This window comes from Neolamprologus multifasciatus, chromosome 1 (genome assembly GCF_963576455.1).
Source record: "Neolamprologus multifasciatus chromosome 1, fNeoMul1.2, whole genome shotgun sequence".
NCBI lineage: Eukaryota > Metazoa > Chordata > Actinopteri > Cichliformes > Cichlidae > Neolamprologus > Neolamprologus multifasciatus.
This window is the reverse complement of record NC_140439.1, coordinates 24,831,818-24,850,530: the sequence shown is the minus strand read 5'-3', so window position 1 is coordinate 24,850,530 and position 18,713 is coordinate 24,831,818. Positions and strand designations below refer to the sequence as shown.

The 18,713-nt window shown below is 41.0% G+C and overlaps 3 protein-coding genes across 6 annotated transcripts in view; 1 reads left to right on the top strand and 2 right to left on the bottom strand.

The window, feature by feature from the left end:
* The window catches only part of LOC146525809 (uncharacterized), a 6,204-nt gene extending 4,202 nt beyond the window's left edge, over positions 1-2,002 (bottom strand). The window contains exon 1 of the mRNA XM_085153903.1: positions 1,922-2,002. Within this exon, the coding sequence (XP_085010029.1) occupies positions 1,922-1,999 (78 nt within the window). The 5' untranslated portion in view covers positions 2,000-2,002. The remainder of the gene's footprint in view (positions 1-1,921) is intronic.
* The window catches only part of pbld (phenazine biosynthesis like protein domain containing), a 22,704-nt gene extending 14,662 nt beyond the window's left edge, over positions 1-8,042 (top strand). For both annotated transcript variants that reach the window (XM_085153999.1, XM_085153991.1), the window contains exons 3-10: positions 5,355-5,453; positions 5,639-5,748; positions 5,885-5,914; positions 6,029-6,117; positions 6,351-6,442; positions 6,821-6,904; positions 7,099-7,161; positions 7,250-8,042. In XM_085153999.1, coding sequence (XP_085010125.1) covers positions 5,355-5,453; positions 5,639-5,748; positions 5,885-5,914; positions 6,029-6,117; positions 6,351-6,442; positions 6,821-6,904; positions 7,099-7,161; positions 7,250-7,362 — 680 coding nt within the window. In that variant the 3' untranslated portion in view covers positions 7,363-8,042. The remainder of the gene's footprint in view (positions 1-5,354; positions 5,454-5,638; positions 5,749-5,884; positions 5,915-6,028; positions 6,118-6,350; positions 6,443-6,820; positions 6,905-7,098; positions 7,162-7,249) is intronic.
* Positions 7,841-18,713, bottom strand: dna2 (DNA replication helicase/nuclease 2). Of its 3 annotated transcripts, none has more exons than XM_085153890.1 (25): positions 18,286-18,713; positions 18,049-18,114; positions 16,895-17,825; positions 16,524-16,620; positions 16,036-16,185; positions 15,598-15,781; positions 15,190-15,338; positions 14,814-14,936; positions 14,291-14,531; positions 14,087-14,201; positions 13,780-13,936; positions 13,460-13,648; positions 12,824-13,066; positions 12,610-12,723; positions 12,377-12,486; positions 12,023-12,132; positions 11,787-11,915; positions 11,507-11,599; positions 11,163-11,356; positions 10,942-11,031; positions 9,982-10,195; positions 9,644-9,733; positions 9,303-9,488; positions 9,065-9,211; positions 7,841-8,885 (listed from the first exon to the last, which is right to left on the bottom strand). In XM_085153890.1, the coding sequence occupies exons 1-25, from the start codon at positions 18,313-18,315 to the stop codon at positions 8,832-8,834; spliced, it is 4,206 nt and encodes a 1,401-aa protein (XP_085010016.1). In that variant the 5' UTR covers positions 18,316-18,713; the 3' UTR covers positions 7,841-8,831. The 3 variants fall into 3 exon arrangements, with proteins under 3 accessions (XP_085010016.1, XP_085010001.1, XP_085010009.1); XM_085153875.1 differs by having other exon boundaries at positions 16,892-17,825; positions 18,286-18,711; XM_085153883.1 differs by having other exon boundaries at positions 14,291-14,528; positions 16,892-17,825; positions 18,286-18,711.

Below are 18,713 nucleotides of genomic sequence, written 5' to 3'. Positions count from 1 at the left end.
TACTCTGACAACTTGTGTCTTATTACCTTACTGTTGCTCTGTTAGTATTAGTATAGTAATAGTAGTAGATATTTATATACTACGTTACTAAAAAATATTTTGCTAGTAAGGTATAAGTAAGGTAAGTTCCACCAAGTATTTTGTGCTATGGTGTCCATGTTACCATGGTAATGGCACAGCCAGATAACAACATCCAAATTCATGGGCTGCAACCTCTTTTTCTTTTAACTTTATTTATCACATTGTCCAAATTCATGGGCTGCATCCTCCTGAGGACGCTTTTGTAGACCGATTACGTCACAGCGATGCGCCGAAGGCTATCCAAAATCCATACTAGTTTTTTTTTTATTTGCACAGAAATGTACAACAATTATGGCAATCTCTACAAAGATTCTATTTTAAATTCGTAGACTCCTCCGAATGCAGCGGACAAATGCGTCCTCCTTTTCACCGATTTTTTTTTTTTTAACTATTAAACTTCATTAAGAAACAGTATACAGAACATGTATACAACCAGAACAAAATTAACATATACCAGGGGGTGTAATACAAAGAATTACATACATTCACTTTTCACCGAATTTGAAGGATGGGTCGGGGGTGTGCTTCGTGGCCCACCATATCCCAGAATTCAAAGTGCGGCCCAGCCAAACTCAGTTTCCGGTAATGGCAGCCGCTAATAAGATTTAAAATGACTGTTATTAATCTTTCTGGGTCACAAAATGAACTTTTAACATATTTCAGGCGAGAACGTGGGTGTGTAAACTTGAAATATCTGCTCGGTTTATCAAGATATATACATATTTGCAAGTGCTTCGACGTTTTCGTTGATGTCTGTTACCCACCAGCGCAGATAGCCAGCCTAGAACTCAACGGTCACTAAAGCCGCCGAGAACGGCACAACTCCCGGCACATCATTTTCAGCTCACCTCGGACTTTTGCTACTCAGGCTAAACGTAATATATAAAACACTTAGACAACCTAAAAATGTTAATGTTTGGCTTTTTTCAGTGTTTTATTTGTTCGTGAGTAAACCGGTTTGGCTGAGATTAAAGTTATTAGATTAAATTAGATAAAATAAAACTTTATTAATCCCCTGGGTGGGTTCCTCCTTGGTTTTTACACCGCTTATGCTGGGCTCACACTGTGCGATTTTTGGCCCATTTTGAGCCGATTTTTGAGTCGTGCGACTGTTTTTGCGATGGTCCGATTTTGGCCTTCGTCGTGCATCGTATAGTATACCTGGGGTAACGAGAAGCGATTAACACCTCACGACCAGCTCCCGATCATCAATCGCTTGGTCGTGAGGATTTCAAACCTGTTTGTAGCAATTAGGCAAAGTTGATGGCGGTGGTGTGCGTGTCTGTGTGAGTGAAAGACAGAGAGGGAGAGCAAGCGACAGAATTTCTGTTATAACCTTCATTTTATGGACGCACAGTGTGAGCACTCGGGTCGCATCAGAGCATCGGGTCGTATAGTGTGAGACCCTGCATCGTGACCTACGAACTTCTAACCCCTGCGAGTCAATGTACAGTTTGAGCAGGAGCTGAATCGCGCGACTGTAAAAATCGCACAGTGTGAGCCCAGCATTAGATAGAAAGGAGCAGACGGACGAGTTTAATAAACTCCACCAACGCAGTGGTGACGCTAATCAGAAGGCTAGACCGTCCAATTTCCCCAGCCGTTTACTTCCGGCCTACTTCTGAGGACCCGCCCCACGTAGACCACGAAGCCCGAGTCCTCGGGAGGATGCAGCCCATGAATTTGGACACGATTTGAAATTTCAAAACATATGTGCACTTAACAGTTATGTTTAATGAACAAGAATTAACATTAAAGGCCTGCATATACGACCTAGGTTTTTCAACAAGTTTCTCGCCTTTTGAACCGCGGTGTTTAATGCTTTGTTGTTTATACGTACTTTGTCTTGTTGCATGTGCATGATGTCGTCGTGTGGGCCCTCTCTTGACCGCAAGAAATGTTCTAAATCCTCCTCCATGTCTGCACCTACGGGGGCTCCGTACGCACCCCTTTTGCGAGATCTCGCAAAAGTCCGTCTTAATTTTTTTTTCTCCCATGTCCCCTGCGGGGCTCCGTAAGGGTCATATGTCACATGAAGACCAAAATAGTTCCAGACGCCAGATCTGAATGAGGGTGGGGGAGGTTCAATTTGCCATGTTGCAACGAGCTTAACTTCTGTCTGCTAGCTTGCCCTGCGCTCAGTGAATCTGTGTTCGACTACTCCGCCTAGGCTGCACTGTCGAGCGCAGATCCACTGAGCGCTCAACACAGACAGCACCGTCAGAAGGAAAGTTGATAAAATAAATTAAAAATGTTGTATTGTTCGATACATATGCGTACCGAACCGAAAGCACTGTATCGAACGGTTCAATATCGATACGAGTATCGTTGCACCCCTAGAAAGCATGTATGACTTTTTAAAGTGCGCCTGTTATTTAAATTAAATAAGTAAAAAGTAAACCCAAACCATGGCAGTAAGGGTTCAGTATTCTTCTTGTAATCTGCCAAAAATATCACCTGACATTTGCAGTTCTCTGCTGACACACAGATGTTTTCTAGAGCCATTTCCCACATTTTTTCTCATCTCCCACAATTTAATTACTTCCAGCTATGAGCAGATTCTCTATGTCCCCTTTTGACTCCACTGACAGAGTCCAACACCACAAGCATGCTCAAAAATGAATAATCACAGCATTCTGTATGTTTGCTTTTAGTTTACTTTGCTACTTTTTCAGTGTGAAAACTACAAACAAGAAATACTCAGAGCACAAACCTCAGCTTAGACTGCTCACTCTCTGGGAATTATTTACTTTAATAGCATTGTATTTTGTATATATCCCTTTATAATTGGTATTGATTTGGAAATAAATGGACATTAATAAGCTTTTTATATATTATACTATTGACTAGGGCTGCCACAAACAATTATTTTGATAGTCGACTAGTCACCGATTATTTTTGCGATTAGTCGACTAATCAGATCATGCATCCATTGGATGTACAGCGTACAGCTTATTGCACCAGCATGCATCTGCTCTTATATAACTATCATTAGCTTACAGCTTTAAGTGTTTAAGGCAGGGGTCCCCAATCTCAGTCCACGAGGGCCGGTGTCCCTGTAGGTTTTAGATCTCACCCTGGGTCAACACACCTGAATCACATGATTAGTTCATTACCAGGCCTCTGAAGAACTTCAAGACATGTCAAGAAGGTAATTTATCCATTTAAATCAGCTGTGATGGATCAAGGACACATCTAAAACCTGCAGGGACACCGGCCCTCGTGGACTGGGATTGGGGACCCCTGTATATGCTAACTAAAAATAAAGACAAGATGATAGTTTATTAAATTTTAATGAAATTTGCAGATTGTTTCGGTGAAGTTTATTAAACTCCTTGCTATCTAAAATATAACAGGACACTGGAGTATATTCTCGAGCATCTCACACTTCTGATAATCAGTTGTCTGCTTGACATTTATTCAGCTGTGTAAAAAATATAACTTTAATCTCAGCCAAACTGATTTACTCAGGAACAAATACTAAAAAAAGCCAAACAACAACAATTTCAAGTTATCTAAGTGACCTATATTACATGTTTAACCTGAGTAGCGAAAGACAGCGGTGGGTTTGAAAACAATTTGCCAGGAGTCCGGTGTTCTCACGGGCTCTAGTGAGCCTTGCCCCCCGGCTAGCTATGGAGCTAGTGGGTAACAGACGTCTCCGAAAACGGCAGAGCGCTTCTGAAAATATGTGGTGTCTTGATAAACTGAGCAGATATTTGAGGTTTACACAGTTACATTCTCGCCTGAAAATATGTTAAACGTTTATTTTGCGACCCAGAAAGAATAATAAGAGTAACATTAAAACTAACTAGCTGCCGCCATTGTTGGAAACTGAGCAGGGCCTTGCTATCAGTGTTGCCAACTCCTCAGTAAGGAAAATCGCTATTGGTTGTCCTAAAAGTCGCTAGAAGTCACCAAATGACGTCATCACCTAATTTGCATAATTTGTCATGCTAATGTAATTGTAACCTAAGTTGTTGGAGAGAGAAATAACATCGTGGACGAGACATAAAGTGAGTAAAAAACGTCCTAAATGCATTTAGAATTTATTTAGAACTACAAATTAAATTTCTTTTAGCAATTATTGTGTTTTTTTTAATGTCACAATTCCAACCCTGCTCCTTTATCCGGGCCTGAACTGGCAAAAGTGACCCGAAATTGGCACTCTGGTGGAGTTACTGTGTGTGTGTGTTTATAAGTAGTTTTAAACCTTGTTATCCACAAAACAGCATAACAGTAAAAGAAGAACTGACTGCGTTACAGTCAGTGCGGGAGCAGAGGCTTCGCTCATGCGCGATTCATTTGCCGTTTGGACGCACAGGTGTGAACATCACCTGCCCTGATAGCAGCTGGGGGAGGACTATCCTCCACCCGTGAGCGCTTTGGCACGGGTGAGGCGCCCACGGCAGCACCGCTGCTTGTTGAGAGTAAGAGCGATACGCGTTTTCACGTCAAAAAGTCGTCATAAATAAGTCTCCAATAACACCAGAAAAGGTCGCCAGATTTGTCGCTTTTTAGAAAAAGAGTCGCTAAGGGGGTCTGAAAACTCGCTAAATATAGCGACAAAGTCGCTAAGTTGGCAACACTGCGTGCTATAAATTCTGGGACAGAGCTACTTCTTCTTCTTCGGGGTTTAACGGCAGCTGGCATCCTTGTACATACAGTGCTGCCATCTTCTGTTTCAGTCCGTTATTACACTCTTAAATCCTACTACTTATTCCTGCGTCTTTTGTGATCTTACAAAGCTTCAAACGTCGCGTCAACTATTAAATCAGTCGTCGACAATTTTGATAGTTGATGTAATCGTGACTAGTCGACTAATCGTGGCAGCCCTACTATTGACATTGAAGAAAAGGTCAGAGGTCCTAAGAAATGTGGCATTTATAAACCTCATGTATCTTTCCCTATAGTCCTGCATGTTGACAGTTCAATGGCAGTAAGAAACATAGTTTTAAGTAGCTCTATATAGCATTATTATAATGTTTAGATGCCTTGACCTTGAAGGGGAGGTCATAGGTCAAATGTGACATAAATCTTTACAGTACTTTTATATACGTTTGACAACACACCACACTTTTAAGAATGATGGTTACTAAATTATAAGTCTTTTAGTCAATCTTTAACCAATAAATCATTAAGTTGTCCTTGAAGACCTTTGTGGATGTAAGCCAATTACCAACATCATTATCTGCACTGCCTAACTTTGTGTATTTGAAACTAAAACCAAAACAAAATTGAAAAAAAAAAAGTCTTAAATGTGTGATTAACAGGATCAAGGTTCCGCCTTCGATGGTTTACACCAACCACTGAAGTCAATCTGTGTGGTCATGCCACTCTGGCCTCTGCAGCAGTGCTGTTCCAATACAACAGTAAGATGCAACATTTACATATAAAAATGTTTTTCCAAAAAAGAAAAAGTGACACCACGGTGCAATAGAAAAGGCTGCTGGAGCGATTTGCTTTTTAGAGATGCCTGTACCGCACAATGCAGCTGACTGCAAAAAGGACCAAAGAGGTGCCAGCATATAACCATGTAATGGATGTTTTCCTTCAGAAAATGTAAACCCCACCCTGGTGTTTGAGACCAAGAGTGGAGATCTGTGCGTCACCCAGAAGGAGGAAGGGTACATCATGGACTTTCCTCTGAACCCCCCCACACGACAGGTAAAATAAACTTTTCTCTTTAGTTACATAAACACTTTCATCAAATCCTGTAATGTCAAAAATAAATAAAATGATTCTTGTGTTTTATTAACAGTGTATGTAAAATGGCTTTCTTTCTGAACTCCTTTTATTTCAGGATCCCAATGACTTCATAGATACCATCAAGGTCAGAAATCATATTTTTGTGAACAGTTTGTGAAAGTGTAGCTACATTCCTGTGTGTGTGTGTGTGTGTCTGAGTGTGTTCAGCTAAGTCTCTGCCTTTACATGTGTGACACAGGCGGCAGTGGGAAACCTCCCGGTTCAGGAAGTTTGTCTGTCCAACAACACCAAGAAGCTGCTGATTCGACTGGCTGACAGCTGTGACACGTTAGTAAAAAAAAAAGAAGCTTTGCTTGTTGCCAAATTGAAAAGAATCTGAATCATGGTCCTGTTGTTCATGAAGTCTTAAACATTTGTTCAGCAACAACAATCAGATGTATTTCTCAGGCTTCCAGGTAGTGGGGCTTATTCATATGTTTGAAGGCCAAAGCAACTAGCCTTCTACACCCACTCATCACATTTTTGTAAATGTATATGTGCTTTTTGTGCGTTATCTCCAGCTCTGTGCTTACCCATCTGAAAGTTGACAGTGTGGCTCTTCAGAATAGTGAGAGAAGTGGAAGAGTCAGAGCCGTCATCGTCACTATGAAAGGTAATCGGAGCTGTGTAGAGTTGTATACTTGTTGGATCAGACCACATGTAGCAATTCCAGTAAATTGAAGACGTAACAGTCAATGCTTCCCTTTAAGAATAAACCAAAGAAAAACCAACATGAAGTGTTTAAGTGAGGTGTTGTCCCATGTACCATCAGAAAAGCTTCAATGCACCTCTGTTGGAGGGGTGAACAGCACTCTGCTAAAAACATTCCCTCATTTGGTGTTTTAATGATGATGGTGATGAAGAGCACAGTACTTTGCCATCACCGTCCTGTGGACTTGTTTGTTGCTCATTTTAATTTGTATAACAACATTCACTGAATGTTTCTGCCAACAAACATTAAGTATCAAACGCTGCTAAAATGTGGAAACAGGATCACCGGATTGCCAGCCAGGATATGACTTTTACTCCAGAAACTTTGCTCCATGGGTTGGCATCCCTGAGGATCCTGTCACTGGTAAGATGATTGCCCTTCACTAATATGTAATCTCTAGTTATTATTCATCAAATAACATCATTCTGAACTTTTGTGTGTCTAAAAACATTTACATATAAGCAGCTGGACTAAAGTGATTAAAGTGGATGCATTTACAGGTGTCTTAGTATATTGAGAGAAAGTGTTAACCTATTCCTGCTTATGTGCTCTGGCAGGATCTGCCCACACAGTCCTAGGCAGCTACTGGTCTGACAAACTAGGAAAGAAGAAATTGCTGGGTACGTATTACTAATGTGTCATTTATCTGATAACTGATGTGGTGTTCCACTTTTATCCATTATCAATCGGCTTACTGTGCCTCTGCAGCTTACCAGTGCTCTAGTCGGGGCGGCGAGCTGGAACTTGAAGTGAGAGATGATGGAAGAATCAACATAGCTGGACAGACCATCACTATTCTGCAGGGAACAATCAAACTATAGGCTGAGACACATCCGAGAAGACAGTGACCGATGTGCTATCACAGCTGTCGTGTTCCTGCAGATACACTTTATGGCTCTTGAATAAAAATGAGATGGTTCAAATAAAAAAAAGAAAAAAAAAACATTTAAGTCCTGACTGATCAATCCTGAAATGATTTAGCTGACAAACGTACTGTAGGCTTTGTTAGGATTTCTGTCATTTATTCATAAGATTACAGCAAAAAATTACAACCAAAAGATTTTAAAATGGGAAAAACAGAAACACAAGAACAAAGCAGGTAAAATCAGAAGAGTCACAGTTAGCCTTGTGGTTGGGAGAATTTTTACAATTTGCTGCTTAATAATGAATGGGGTTCAATAAAATTAAGTACAGCTGATATGGATTAAACTGGTAAAAATGATACTGTGCAGATTTGTTTTGATCCTAAATAATGTTTTAGTACATATTCCTGAAATTAAAAGTCATCATGATGACCTGTTCTGTACAATCTGTTCCTGCACAGATGTATTTCTGCCGATCTGACTCATACAGGTTTTTACTGAGAAAATGATTGAATAAACACAGTTTTTCTAGCTGCAGACAAGCGTAGTGACTCCCACTGATATAGTTAAGTTCTTTTAAAGTTAACATTTCTGGTTAAATACTATAGCTCTATCATAGGAAACAGGGAATGATACTATACCTCTAAAAAGGTAGAGCTGGAGGATGTTACCTTTTGTCACATACAGACGACGATGGATGTTGTCATATGGCTTTTTAGTTTGTTTTATGCTAAAGACCGAGCTAGTTTCACACTGACAGACATGTATGAGCTTATCTGGTCGTGAAAGCTGTCCCCACCCTTTCACAGCAGGAAGTTTTCTATGCTTTAAGTACCAAAAGTCAAACCTAAAATGTTCTCAGTGTTGAGATTGAGGTATCTGATGAAAAGTATTTGAACATTCTGACAAAACAGAGGTTTATGGATCACATTTTAAACTATCATAGTGTCATGCCAACATATTTTAACTGTAAGACCAACTTAAAGATTCAGTACAATTATGTATGCAGCCCCTTCAGCTGGTCCCTGTCTCAGCACCTTCTTTCATAACACTCACAATAACGGAAACCTTTAAAACTGCAGTGCTTTAAAAGTGTCGAATTAAAAACTGGCCAACGCACGAGCCCGGCCAGGTGGCCATCTATTGATCTACAAAAATATACAAGAAAAGATTCAGAATTTCACACAAACCGGAAAATCAACATTGTCAGTAGCACTCATAACATTGTTCGTTTAGTTGAGGTGTTATTTCTAATACTGCAGACCGTTAATCTTCAAGAGACTTCAAGTATTCGGTTTTAAAAAGAGACATTCTGCCTCTTCTAGGTCATTTAGATCTCTGCACAGTTGAGGTGAATGATAACCATGTGCTACTCCACTGAGACATACACACAAGCTGATACACCTTCATGGCCTCTTAGGCTTCTCTCACAGGTCCATGCTGGGTAAGGCCTTGTGGGCAGCTGATGGGAGCTGGATAATGTGAAGTAAGAGTTTAGGAAAAGAGACAGAAGTCAAAGAGAAACTGTGGGAACATTGGTGACCTGCTGTTAAACACAAATCACTAGATTTATTTATAACAGTGTTCAGATTAAAGTCCAATTTCTACTGAAAATGAAGGAAGGGTTAGTGGTAGAACCAAAACCAATTTTAAAGGATATCATGTTCTCTTGTTGAAGATGGTTGAGAAGTTTCTCCACGGGTGTGTAGCGTCTTAGCGTTGTGGCTGAGCCCACCATCAGCAGCTTGTGTTTGGCGCGGGTAATGGCTACATTCAGGCGACGCCAGTCCTTTAACAACTCTCCTAACTTTAAACAGACACGGAAGAAAGACTCTGGTCGGGTTTCTATTCTCTCGCTTACATGAGAAAAAAAAGGCGATGAAAAGAGAAGTACTTACGCTTCCTTCCTCTGCCGTGCTCCTGACAAAAGAAAGAATAATCAGACTCTTGTCCCGTCCTTGGTATCTATCCACTGTGTTCACCTCCACGCCAGTGAATGCAGGCGACTGCAGCAGAGCCAGAATTGTCTTTAACTGCTGCCTGTAGGGGGCGATAACACCAATATCGCTGGGCTTACACCCTGCCTGAAAACAAAAAGAATAAACACAGATTAAAATGAGTGCCAACTACCAATAATTGATATAACTTTTAAATTTTCTATTATTAATTATGGGGGATTGTATTAGAATAGGTAATTCATTATGTCTTAAGTAGCTCATAAACTTGGAAACTGGTGTACTTTTATGAGAAGTGAAAGCAGAGTGTGTATGAGGGCAGCTTCGGTGTGATTGCTTATTCCTCCTTGTTCCACTGATTCTAGTGCAGGCACCTGAAATGAACCAGTAGAGATGAAGAAAATCAAACATCTTTCCACACACACCAGGTCTGTCAGACGTGATTAAACTAAACCAACTTAATTGAAAAAAAAAAAAAAGAAAAAAAAAAGTGTCTCACACAATAACCCAATCTTATTTTAATTACTTTTTTCCAGTTAGTGTGCCTGCTTTATTTTAAGTTTACAACCTCAACACATTTCAAATTATATAATGTTTGAAGTGTACGCTTTACTGTACTAACCATCGAGCAGTCCAGGAAGCAAACAGGATTGCTCGGCAACAGTGTAGACTGTATCCACGACAGGTCATGCTGGGGATGAGCCTCAGAGTACGAACTCAGCTCAGACTGGACAGACAGCAGGAAGGGCAGGGTGAGCAGCGCTGCGGCCGTCCTCTCTGAGCCACACTCCAGCCGGCCTTCATACATCAGAGAGTTACTGAGAGACATGATCTGCCTAAAAAGATAAGACACACACACGGATGTCATGGTCTGGATATACCTGTGGCTGTCACGAAGATTATAATCAACAAAAAACTAAACTTGTCAAAACAAACAAAAAACAGCCAAACAAAAACATGAAGGCAAATGATTTTGTGAACTTGGAAAATGAAAAAAAATGAAATGAAAAAAATAAATGGAGGAAAAATCCTTAGGTGTGGTATGTGTTATGGTAAAAATAATGTCTTACATCTTGCCTGATGTGGCATTAATGGATGTGTTTATTGAGACTGAGTCACTGCTTTCTAATAATTCAGTTATACAATTCATTTATTGAAATATCTATGTTGATTTTTCCTAAATTTTGCATCTCACATATCTCCTTTATACAATAATAATTAAAGCCACTAATACCTAAACTAATAAAAACTCAACTAAACATTTTCAAATAATAAAAACACTGGCAACCTAAGGTATCAATTTCAAAATCTTGTCACCTTATTCTTAAGTTAACACATCCACAAACCTGGGTGTCCACACAACACCCCATCAGTATTTCACAGCTGAGGGGTGGCAATAATTAGCTAATGAATCATGCTGACTCATTAATAAAATCCAGCTGGATTATTTATTGTACGTGACCGACTATCACTTAGTGACATGGAAACAAAGAAAAAAGAGCAGCGTGGGTTTAAAGGCTCTGCTTAGATTTCAGAAGACCAGATTAACAAATCATGCAGTGTTATCCTGGATGTAGATTACCTGTTCATTCGATACTGTACGTTGAGTTGCACCACTGCTTCACTATGCAGCTCTAGTCGCTTAAATAAACTCTCATCCATCCCAAGCGACCTAAAGGACCAAAAAAAACCCAAATAAATAAAACATTCTCACTCAACCCGACAGATTCCCTAAATGCTGAATCTTCTCTGAGCAGTGACCCTAAAATGAGCTCTATGTTATTATGGAAACAGATATTTGACCTGGCTTCATGGTTTTGTACTATTGGTGGGAGCTGTTGATGGTCTCCAACAAGGACAAATCTCTTGGCGTAGAACAAAGGTCCCAGGCAGATAGGCTGGCTGATCTGTGACGCCTCATCCACAATGCAGAAATGAAAGCGGCGTCGACTAAAAATAGGATGCTTGATGCCCATACAAGTAGTTGCCACTATCAGCTGGAAAGACAGAAGAACAGCAAGGCTTGGCTAACCATACGGCAAAAAACACAAAACAAAAAAACAAGTCTGAAAGGATAATGCAATGATGATGGCAGTTTATTTAAAATCAGTGAATGTTGCATTTGTTTCCAAAAACCAACTCCTCACTTCTTTGTTATAAAGCTGTTCCAGATCTGAAAGAGTGTGAACCCCTTTCTTCCTCACACTTTCTTCTGTGTATGGCAGGATGTCTGGATGAACCTGCAGAGAACCAAAAAATAAACCAGTTTTATTACCACATAAAGTTATTAAATGTTATCGACATTAAGTTTTAGTGCAAATATGAGAAACTGAATCAACTTTACTTAACAGCACAAATCAGTACAAATAGAAAGTTTATTGCAGTATAAAGAAATGCGGACATCTAACACTGTCAAAGATATCGCACCTTCTGTCCCTGACCCAGACGCAGAAAACCAACTCTGAAACGTTTAAGCTTCAGAAGGATGTTATCAACAGCAGAGTGGGTGTAGCTGGTCAGCAACACGCTAAAACCACAAGCATGCAGGATACGAACCTAAGAAGAAAAGTGAGGAGGACACAAGGACCAAGGTCACAGTTGGTGTTACAGCACACACAAAACGTTGATCTATGGTTAAAATAAGTTAATAGTGTGGTGGTTACCAGGGTGCAGATGGTTGTGGTTTTGCCTGTGCCAGGCATGCCGACTACCAGTGTGTAGTCTTTAGATAACAACACCTTCTTCATGGCCTGTTTCTGGGGTTTGTTGAGACCTACACAGTAACACAAATTTATTAGTTTTTCAAAGCTTCAAATACTTATGTATGAAACTGAAATTTGAACACCTGTGCAGAGCTGCTAACAGAGCTGTGCTTATAAAAACACATTTTTTGAATGCGCTTATTAATAAAAATCTATGTATATGTTTTGATCTACGTCATAGTAGCAAAATGTAAACCAAAACTGAAACTTTAAAAAGGATAAAACAAATAAAAAGCAACATGAGAGATGAGTTACCTTTGAGGATGTCAGCCACGGTGTCCTTAGCCTCCCTGGGCAAAACAGAGCTGAGGTTGGAGATGAACTCTGGAGCTTGAAGGTCGACAACCAGCTCCCTCAGACGATCACTGCACACAGTAAAAAATTCTCATCCATACAAGAAATACCAAGCGTGTGTGAAGTCATCATTTGTATTAAGTCACCTAAATGTTGTACAATCATAACTTCATATTTCATCTTACTGTCCCCACCTGCTCTGAGAGTTTTCCATCAGTTTGGAGAGATTGGTGAGGTGGGTGCTGAAGCCCACCACACCTTCATCCCCATCCAGCCGAAATGTCACATCCCTGAACTTCGACAGGTCCCTTTAAAGCACATTCAACAGTAAAACAGGTGAAAAATCAGGTAGCTGAGCTTATCTGTGTCATCTAAAGACCAGCAACTCACTGCCCCTTTATTCCTAACCTGTCCAGTGTGCAGCTGATTACTGTCTGGCTGACCTCACACAGGTAACCTGTTGCCAAGCCAACAAGGCGACCCTCCAGGTCGCTAACGACAATGCGATCCCTGCTGGAGAGACTGCTGTTGGTCAAACCTTGCTGCGAAGCAACATGACTCCGGTGGAAACGATGAAGGAAAACACCTTCAGACTGAGCTATCACTGGCCCGCTGAGCTGCAGGTTCCCTGCGCAGCTCCCGCTCTTCTCACTAGAAACGCAAGCCAAGGTAAACAAAGTATTCAGAACTATAACAAGGGAATTTAAGCAAATAATTTATTTATTTTTACACAGTGAAGCAGTTGTCTTCATTCACAACCTCTGAGTTTTTTGATTATGCTGAATTTTAAGAGGAAAGAGCAAGTTTGCTGTCTGTTTGCTTTTCCTTCCTCTCTTTGCCCTTATCATGGTCACCCCACATGGTCAACAGATGGCCGCCCTCCCAGAGCCTCGCTCTACTTCTCTCATATATAATAGTTGTATTTTTATTTACAGTGTTCTCATATCGTCGCATTTAAAATAAAATATGGTAAACTTTAACTCAACATCTTGATAAAACCAAAGACTCTTAGCATATCTGTTGTTTGAAGGTCTGGCTTCGTACCTTTCCTCAACCGTCTGAAGCCACACACGCTTTCGGCTGTTTCTAGTCTCCATGGTGACAGACTCCAAGCAGCAGAGAAGCAGCCAGTGGGAAAAATAGTTAAGATGAGGCAATGTCAGGTGGCCAGTCTCTTGCTGTATAAATTCATGTATAACATCTTCAGTGACTGCAGAGCTGCGATCCACAGCCCTGAAAAGTGAAGGAGATGAAGCAAGAAGGACAGAAGTTGAGGATTTTTGTAAAAATTGTGACGCTTGCTTTCCTTCAACACAAGGAAGACAAAAAAAAAAAAAAAAGGGGGGGGGGGGGGGAAGGCTTACCTCTCATATAAGGCACAGTTTCTCTTTTGAGGACAGTACTGGCAGGTTTGTCTGTTGGTCAGTATGTCCGGCAGCCTGGAGAGGCAGCTTCGCTCAGCCTCTTTCTCCACACAGTTGTGAATGTGATGCACCAAAGTGTTCCTTAGCTTCAGCAGCTCTGCCATGAACCAAGAGGTTTAACAATAAATGTGATAATTTGATATTTTCTTTGCAAAACGCATAATTATTCCAAGTTTCCCTACTTTTGAATCTTTTCATGTGAATTTTGCTCAGGTTTGTTGCTACATGAAGCGTCGACATACAGTACCTCTGCGGTCCATGTGGCTGGGTGCTACAGGGTGCATGTTGCCAGTCTTGAGGTAAAGTAGAAAGCCGGCCTCAGGACTGTATCTCTCTGAGGTCATCAAAGTGTACAGAATCACCTGCACACAGAAACACACCTTTGCCTGATTAAAACGGCTTTTTTCATCTGAATCTACTGGTCTGCATATCAGTGTCTGTGCCAAATAACCTGACTGCGATGCTCTATCGAGTTTGACTCCCTGCCAGTTTTCAGCTCCAGAGGGATGGTCTTTTCTTCTGGAATTCTGTGAAAGCCATTTCGCGGTCTTTGGATTCGAACCCGGGCCGTCACATCGATTTTTCCTTTCAGCCCAAACCTCGGAGACCAAACGTTCTCCTCTATGTCTGCCAGCTCTGTAATAGTAGCGACAGCTCCTGAGTCCTGACACCTACTTGGAGCTCCGCCACTGCTAGAAGGCAGAGATGCACAAATAGTCAGCATAAAAAAAGTGTTGACTGGTGTTAGGCAAGTATTTAAGTCAAATCAGCCATTGTGAAATAAATAGGTAAACAAAAGTGTTAATGAAGTGTCTATTCTACTTAGACACAGGGCTTGATAGTAACCCCTGTACCTTCTTTTTTTTTTAAATGTCTGCTATCACTTTTTAAACTATGGTTAACTTTACACTGAGCATTAGGTTTATTCCTGCATTGCTGATAACATTTGTGTGTGTGTGTGTATGCATACATACATTTTAAGGCTTATGGCTTTAGGTGGTTGAGAGTTGAGGTATTCCTTTGCCCAGTGTTCCAGTGAGGGGAGATAATCATGCAGCTCCTGCTTCATCTCTTCCTGAGTTACACCCAAACTGTACCTACGAACACATGCATGACAAAAACAAAGAAGGAACATAAAGCAAACATGCAAAATGTCACACGATTAGTGAATTTTTAACCCGTCCCTGCGGTGAAAAAGAAATGTCATGTGCTCAAACTGACATGGTTATACAGCATTTCCATTTCCATATAGGGGAAAAATGCATCCTGAAAATGAAAGCTGAATAACTACCCAACAACTATTCAAACAATCAAATATTGGGCTACAGTGCTAGCAGTCTAACCACTTACATATCTCCCAGATATCGAGGACTGTGCAAAGCCTCATCAGCGAGCTTAGACAGCGTCTCCAAAGAAAAATCTTTAGCTGTAGCTGCTCTTTGGAAGACTTCATGGACCATGGTGCCGTTAAGCATTTGCTTGCTGCCACCATCAAAACTCTGCATAAACATAAAACAGAAACATAGTGAAGTACATGTGTTCAAAGCAGGATGAACACTATGCACTAAAATCTATTTTCTAACTGTGGTCTTTGAAACAACAAAAAAAACCTCACTTAATAATAATTTATTTTAGTGATACTGCATTTTGTATTTTAAAAGAAAAAAAGTGGCTATTTTGTTAGTGATTAATATGAGTGTCCATCACACCATAATCATTAACACATAAAGAATGTAAGAAAAAAGTAGAGCCTTTTACCTTGAACATATCTCCCAGCACCGCACGCCTCATGCAGCGGATGGAGCTGGAGATGCTGGTACCTGAGATGAGGCTATCAGGGAGTAAAACCAGAAAGCCCTGCTCCCTGTCCACTAACCAGGATCCACCATCAGAGCGGCCCTCCAGATGCACCACATCACCAGGACGAACAGGTGTCATCTCCCTGGGAACACCCAAGGAAAAATCTTTTTAAATTAATTAGAAAGAGAGTGAAGTGAATAATGATGCAAGAGTGTACAATTACACTATTCTTCAATGATCATGGACTGTATAAATGTAACAAGTTAAAATCCACAGGAAAACAAACAAACAACACAAATAAAACCACACAGAATAGACAGCAAGTAGTCACATGAATTTCCAGACATACTGATTTAAAAGTGATAAAATGCTGATAATGTCCAAACACATTATTACCATCCATCTCTAAGCAGACACGTCTCGGCTGGATGTAGAAGCTTGGAGCATGAGATGGTCAGCGTTTTGAGGCCAGGTCTCTCTTCAATGTCGATGACCCAGTAACGGTTTTTCGGTCCTCCACAAAGGATTACATGGTCTGGTACTTTCCTGTGAGGGCAGAAGGGACTTTTTATCATAAGTGTTCCCATTTTCTTCAGAAAACATCTGAATGGACTTGATTCAAACATGTTTTAATGAGCAGAAACAAACTGCAGACAGCAGCATCAGTTTCATCAGTTTTAAGTAAAGATGACTGTTGCATCAAACTGTCAAATCCCTGCCTTTTTTAGTAGGTCTGCATAAATACTGATGGCTCTTTTTCATAGGCAATGCTAATTATATCACATTAACATCAAATCCTTCAGCCCAAAATTAGATACTTTGTCCATCAGGGCTTCTTCATCTTTTTTCCCCTTTCCAAGTCAGCATTTTGGTGTCTTTCTCACCGGGATTTTTTGGTCTTAAGACCTTCGTTATGCTCCATCTGATCTGCAAACCAGCTCTCATCCAGTCGCTCTTCTGTGGGACACGCAGGAGCCGTTCCTGTGTTATAAATTGTTTGTTTTTAGTGTTTTAGCATAAAAGGTAAGTAAATAGAAATTCAAATCAAACTACAAGCAAAGACATGGTAAGGTGTATTGTACTATTTTTTTCTGCTCTTTAAGACTACAAGAAGTTCCAACATTTGTAACTCTGGTACAGCCTGGACAGGAGAAAATTTAATTCATTAAAGCATGCTGGGAAGTGCTTTGACACTGCAAAATGGTTGTATTTGGCACAGGAAACTATGTGAAAATAAGAGAGAAAGTCATACCACCATTTTGCTCCTGATCCTGTGTTTTTTGGTCTCCATCTCCAACCTTCTTCGAGGTTCTTGTGGTCTCTTTTATGTTTGGGTGAACCTCTCTCTCCTTTGAACCTCTGTGCAGTGCAGGTGTGATAGCTTGAGCACTGGTTTCATGCACAAGTGCATTAGGAGTGTCCTTTTCCACACTAGTGTGCAGCTTTCTGCTAGTTTTGGCCTCAGCTGCTGTCTGCTCCGTTATCAAAGTAAAACCAGAATCTTGCTCATTGTGTTCTTGCTGAGGTTTCTTCTCTTGGCCCAAAGAGAGGGAAGACACAGACTGCACTGATATTATTGTGCTTCTACCATCATTTAAGATCAATTCAGTAACTTGACTGTGACCCACAGACCTGTCATAACAACCTGCTAAACGTTCAGTGGGTAAGGAGGGTGTTTTCTCTGGCTCAGTTATAGAATTTCTTTCTTTCAGGCTTCTGCTCATAATCACTGCTCCTGTGGTCAATGGGCTGGTAGTTCTTGGTCTCTTGGCATCATGTGACTCTTCAGGAGGGCTGAACAGCCTTTTCATGGAGCCAGATGTTCTATCTTCCCTCTTGGCTTTTCCTCCATCCTTAGCCATTACTCTCCGTAAATTTGGCCCTTTGGAGCGGGGACTGCGACAGACAGGAGACAGCTGGCCGAGGTTTGCCAGGCACACCTCCTTCCTGCTGAGGTCCTTCTTAAAGGAGGGAGAGCAGGTATGCCTGATTTGACTGTTTGGCGTCTCAGGCACAGAGAGTAGAAGATCTGGTGAGGAGGGAAGGCGGTTTTCAAGGTCCCCAAGGACACTCCTCTTTAATGGGGAATGGACTCTGAACAGAGAACTTTCACCATCTTTGACTGGAGGCTCAGTCTTGGGCTGGACCGCAGCCGTGGTGGATACTTTTGTGGAAGTTGGGAAGACCTACAAGCAAAACACTCAATGAGTAATTTAATACACATCTTATACTGCACATCATATATTAGTTCTTAAAATATTTGACTGAACAGTATATGAATGGAATTACGTGACCATTATGAACAGATTACTAATAAGTATCATCGTTCTTAATGACCAATAAGGACAACAATTGGTGATATTAATATATCATCTGTGGTAAGACCTAAACAAAACAGGACAGTGATACCTTTAGGTTCTGGGAGGAAAAGAAGGCAGAGATGTTCTTCTGCCCCCCAGGTAAGCCTCGGAGAACCTGAAAGAAACCACAATGACACCCTTCACATTGGTGAACCAAACAAACAACAACAAAAAGCGCAACAACATAAACACGACACTGTGGAGCTGTGGATGACTGATGATGCAGCAGCACTAAACCAGGTGTCACAATTAACAGTGACTCATTATTACCATGACAACAACCCACCTCGGATTTCTTCATTTTCATCCTTTTCATGGCGACAGTTTAAACAGCAGCCAGGTGTGTGAACGCAGCTGCTTCAGGGCGCTTCTTTAATGAGCTGGTAGTTATCCTGTTGTCAGGAGCAGCCTAACCCCAGCAGCCACCGTCACAGTTCCCAGAAGACCGCTCGTTTCATTTAATTTCGATCGACTCTGCATCTCCACCACACCGACATGAATCACTAATGTCCCGGCCACAGTTAACCGTATTGCTCCATTTTTTAAAGAAACTACGATGCTGGTTCAGCGCTGTCATTCATTTTCTCTGTCCGCTATTGAGGTTGTTTAAAAGTCCTGCGCGCCAACTTTCAGTTTCGCGGAACGGAAATTACATGTACGCAGTTCCGCTAAAGAAAAGAAAACAACTTTTGTTGGAACAGGAAGTAAAGTTTC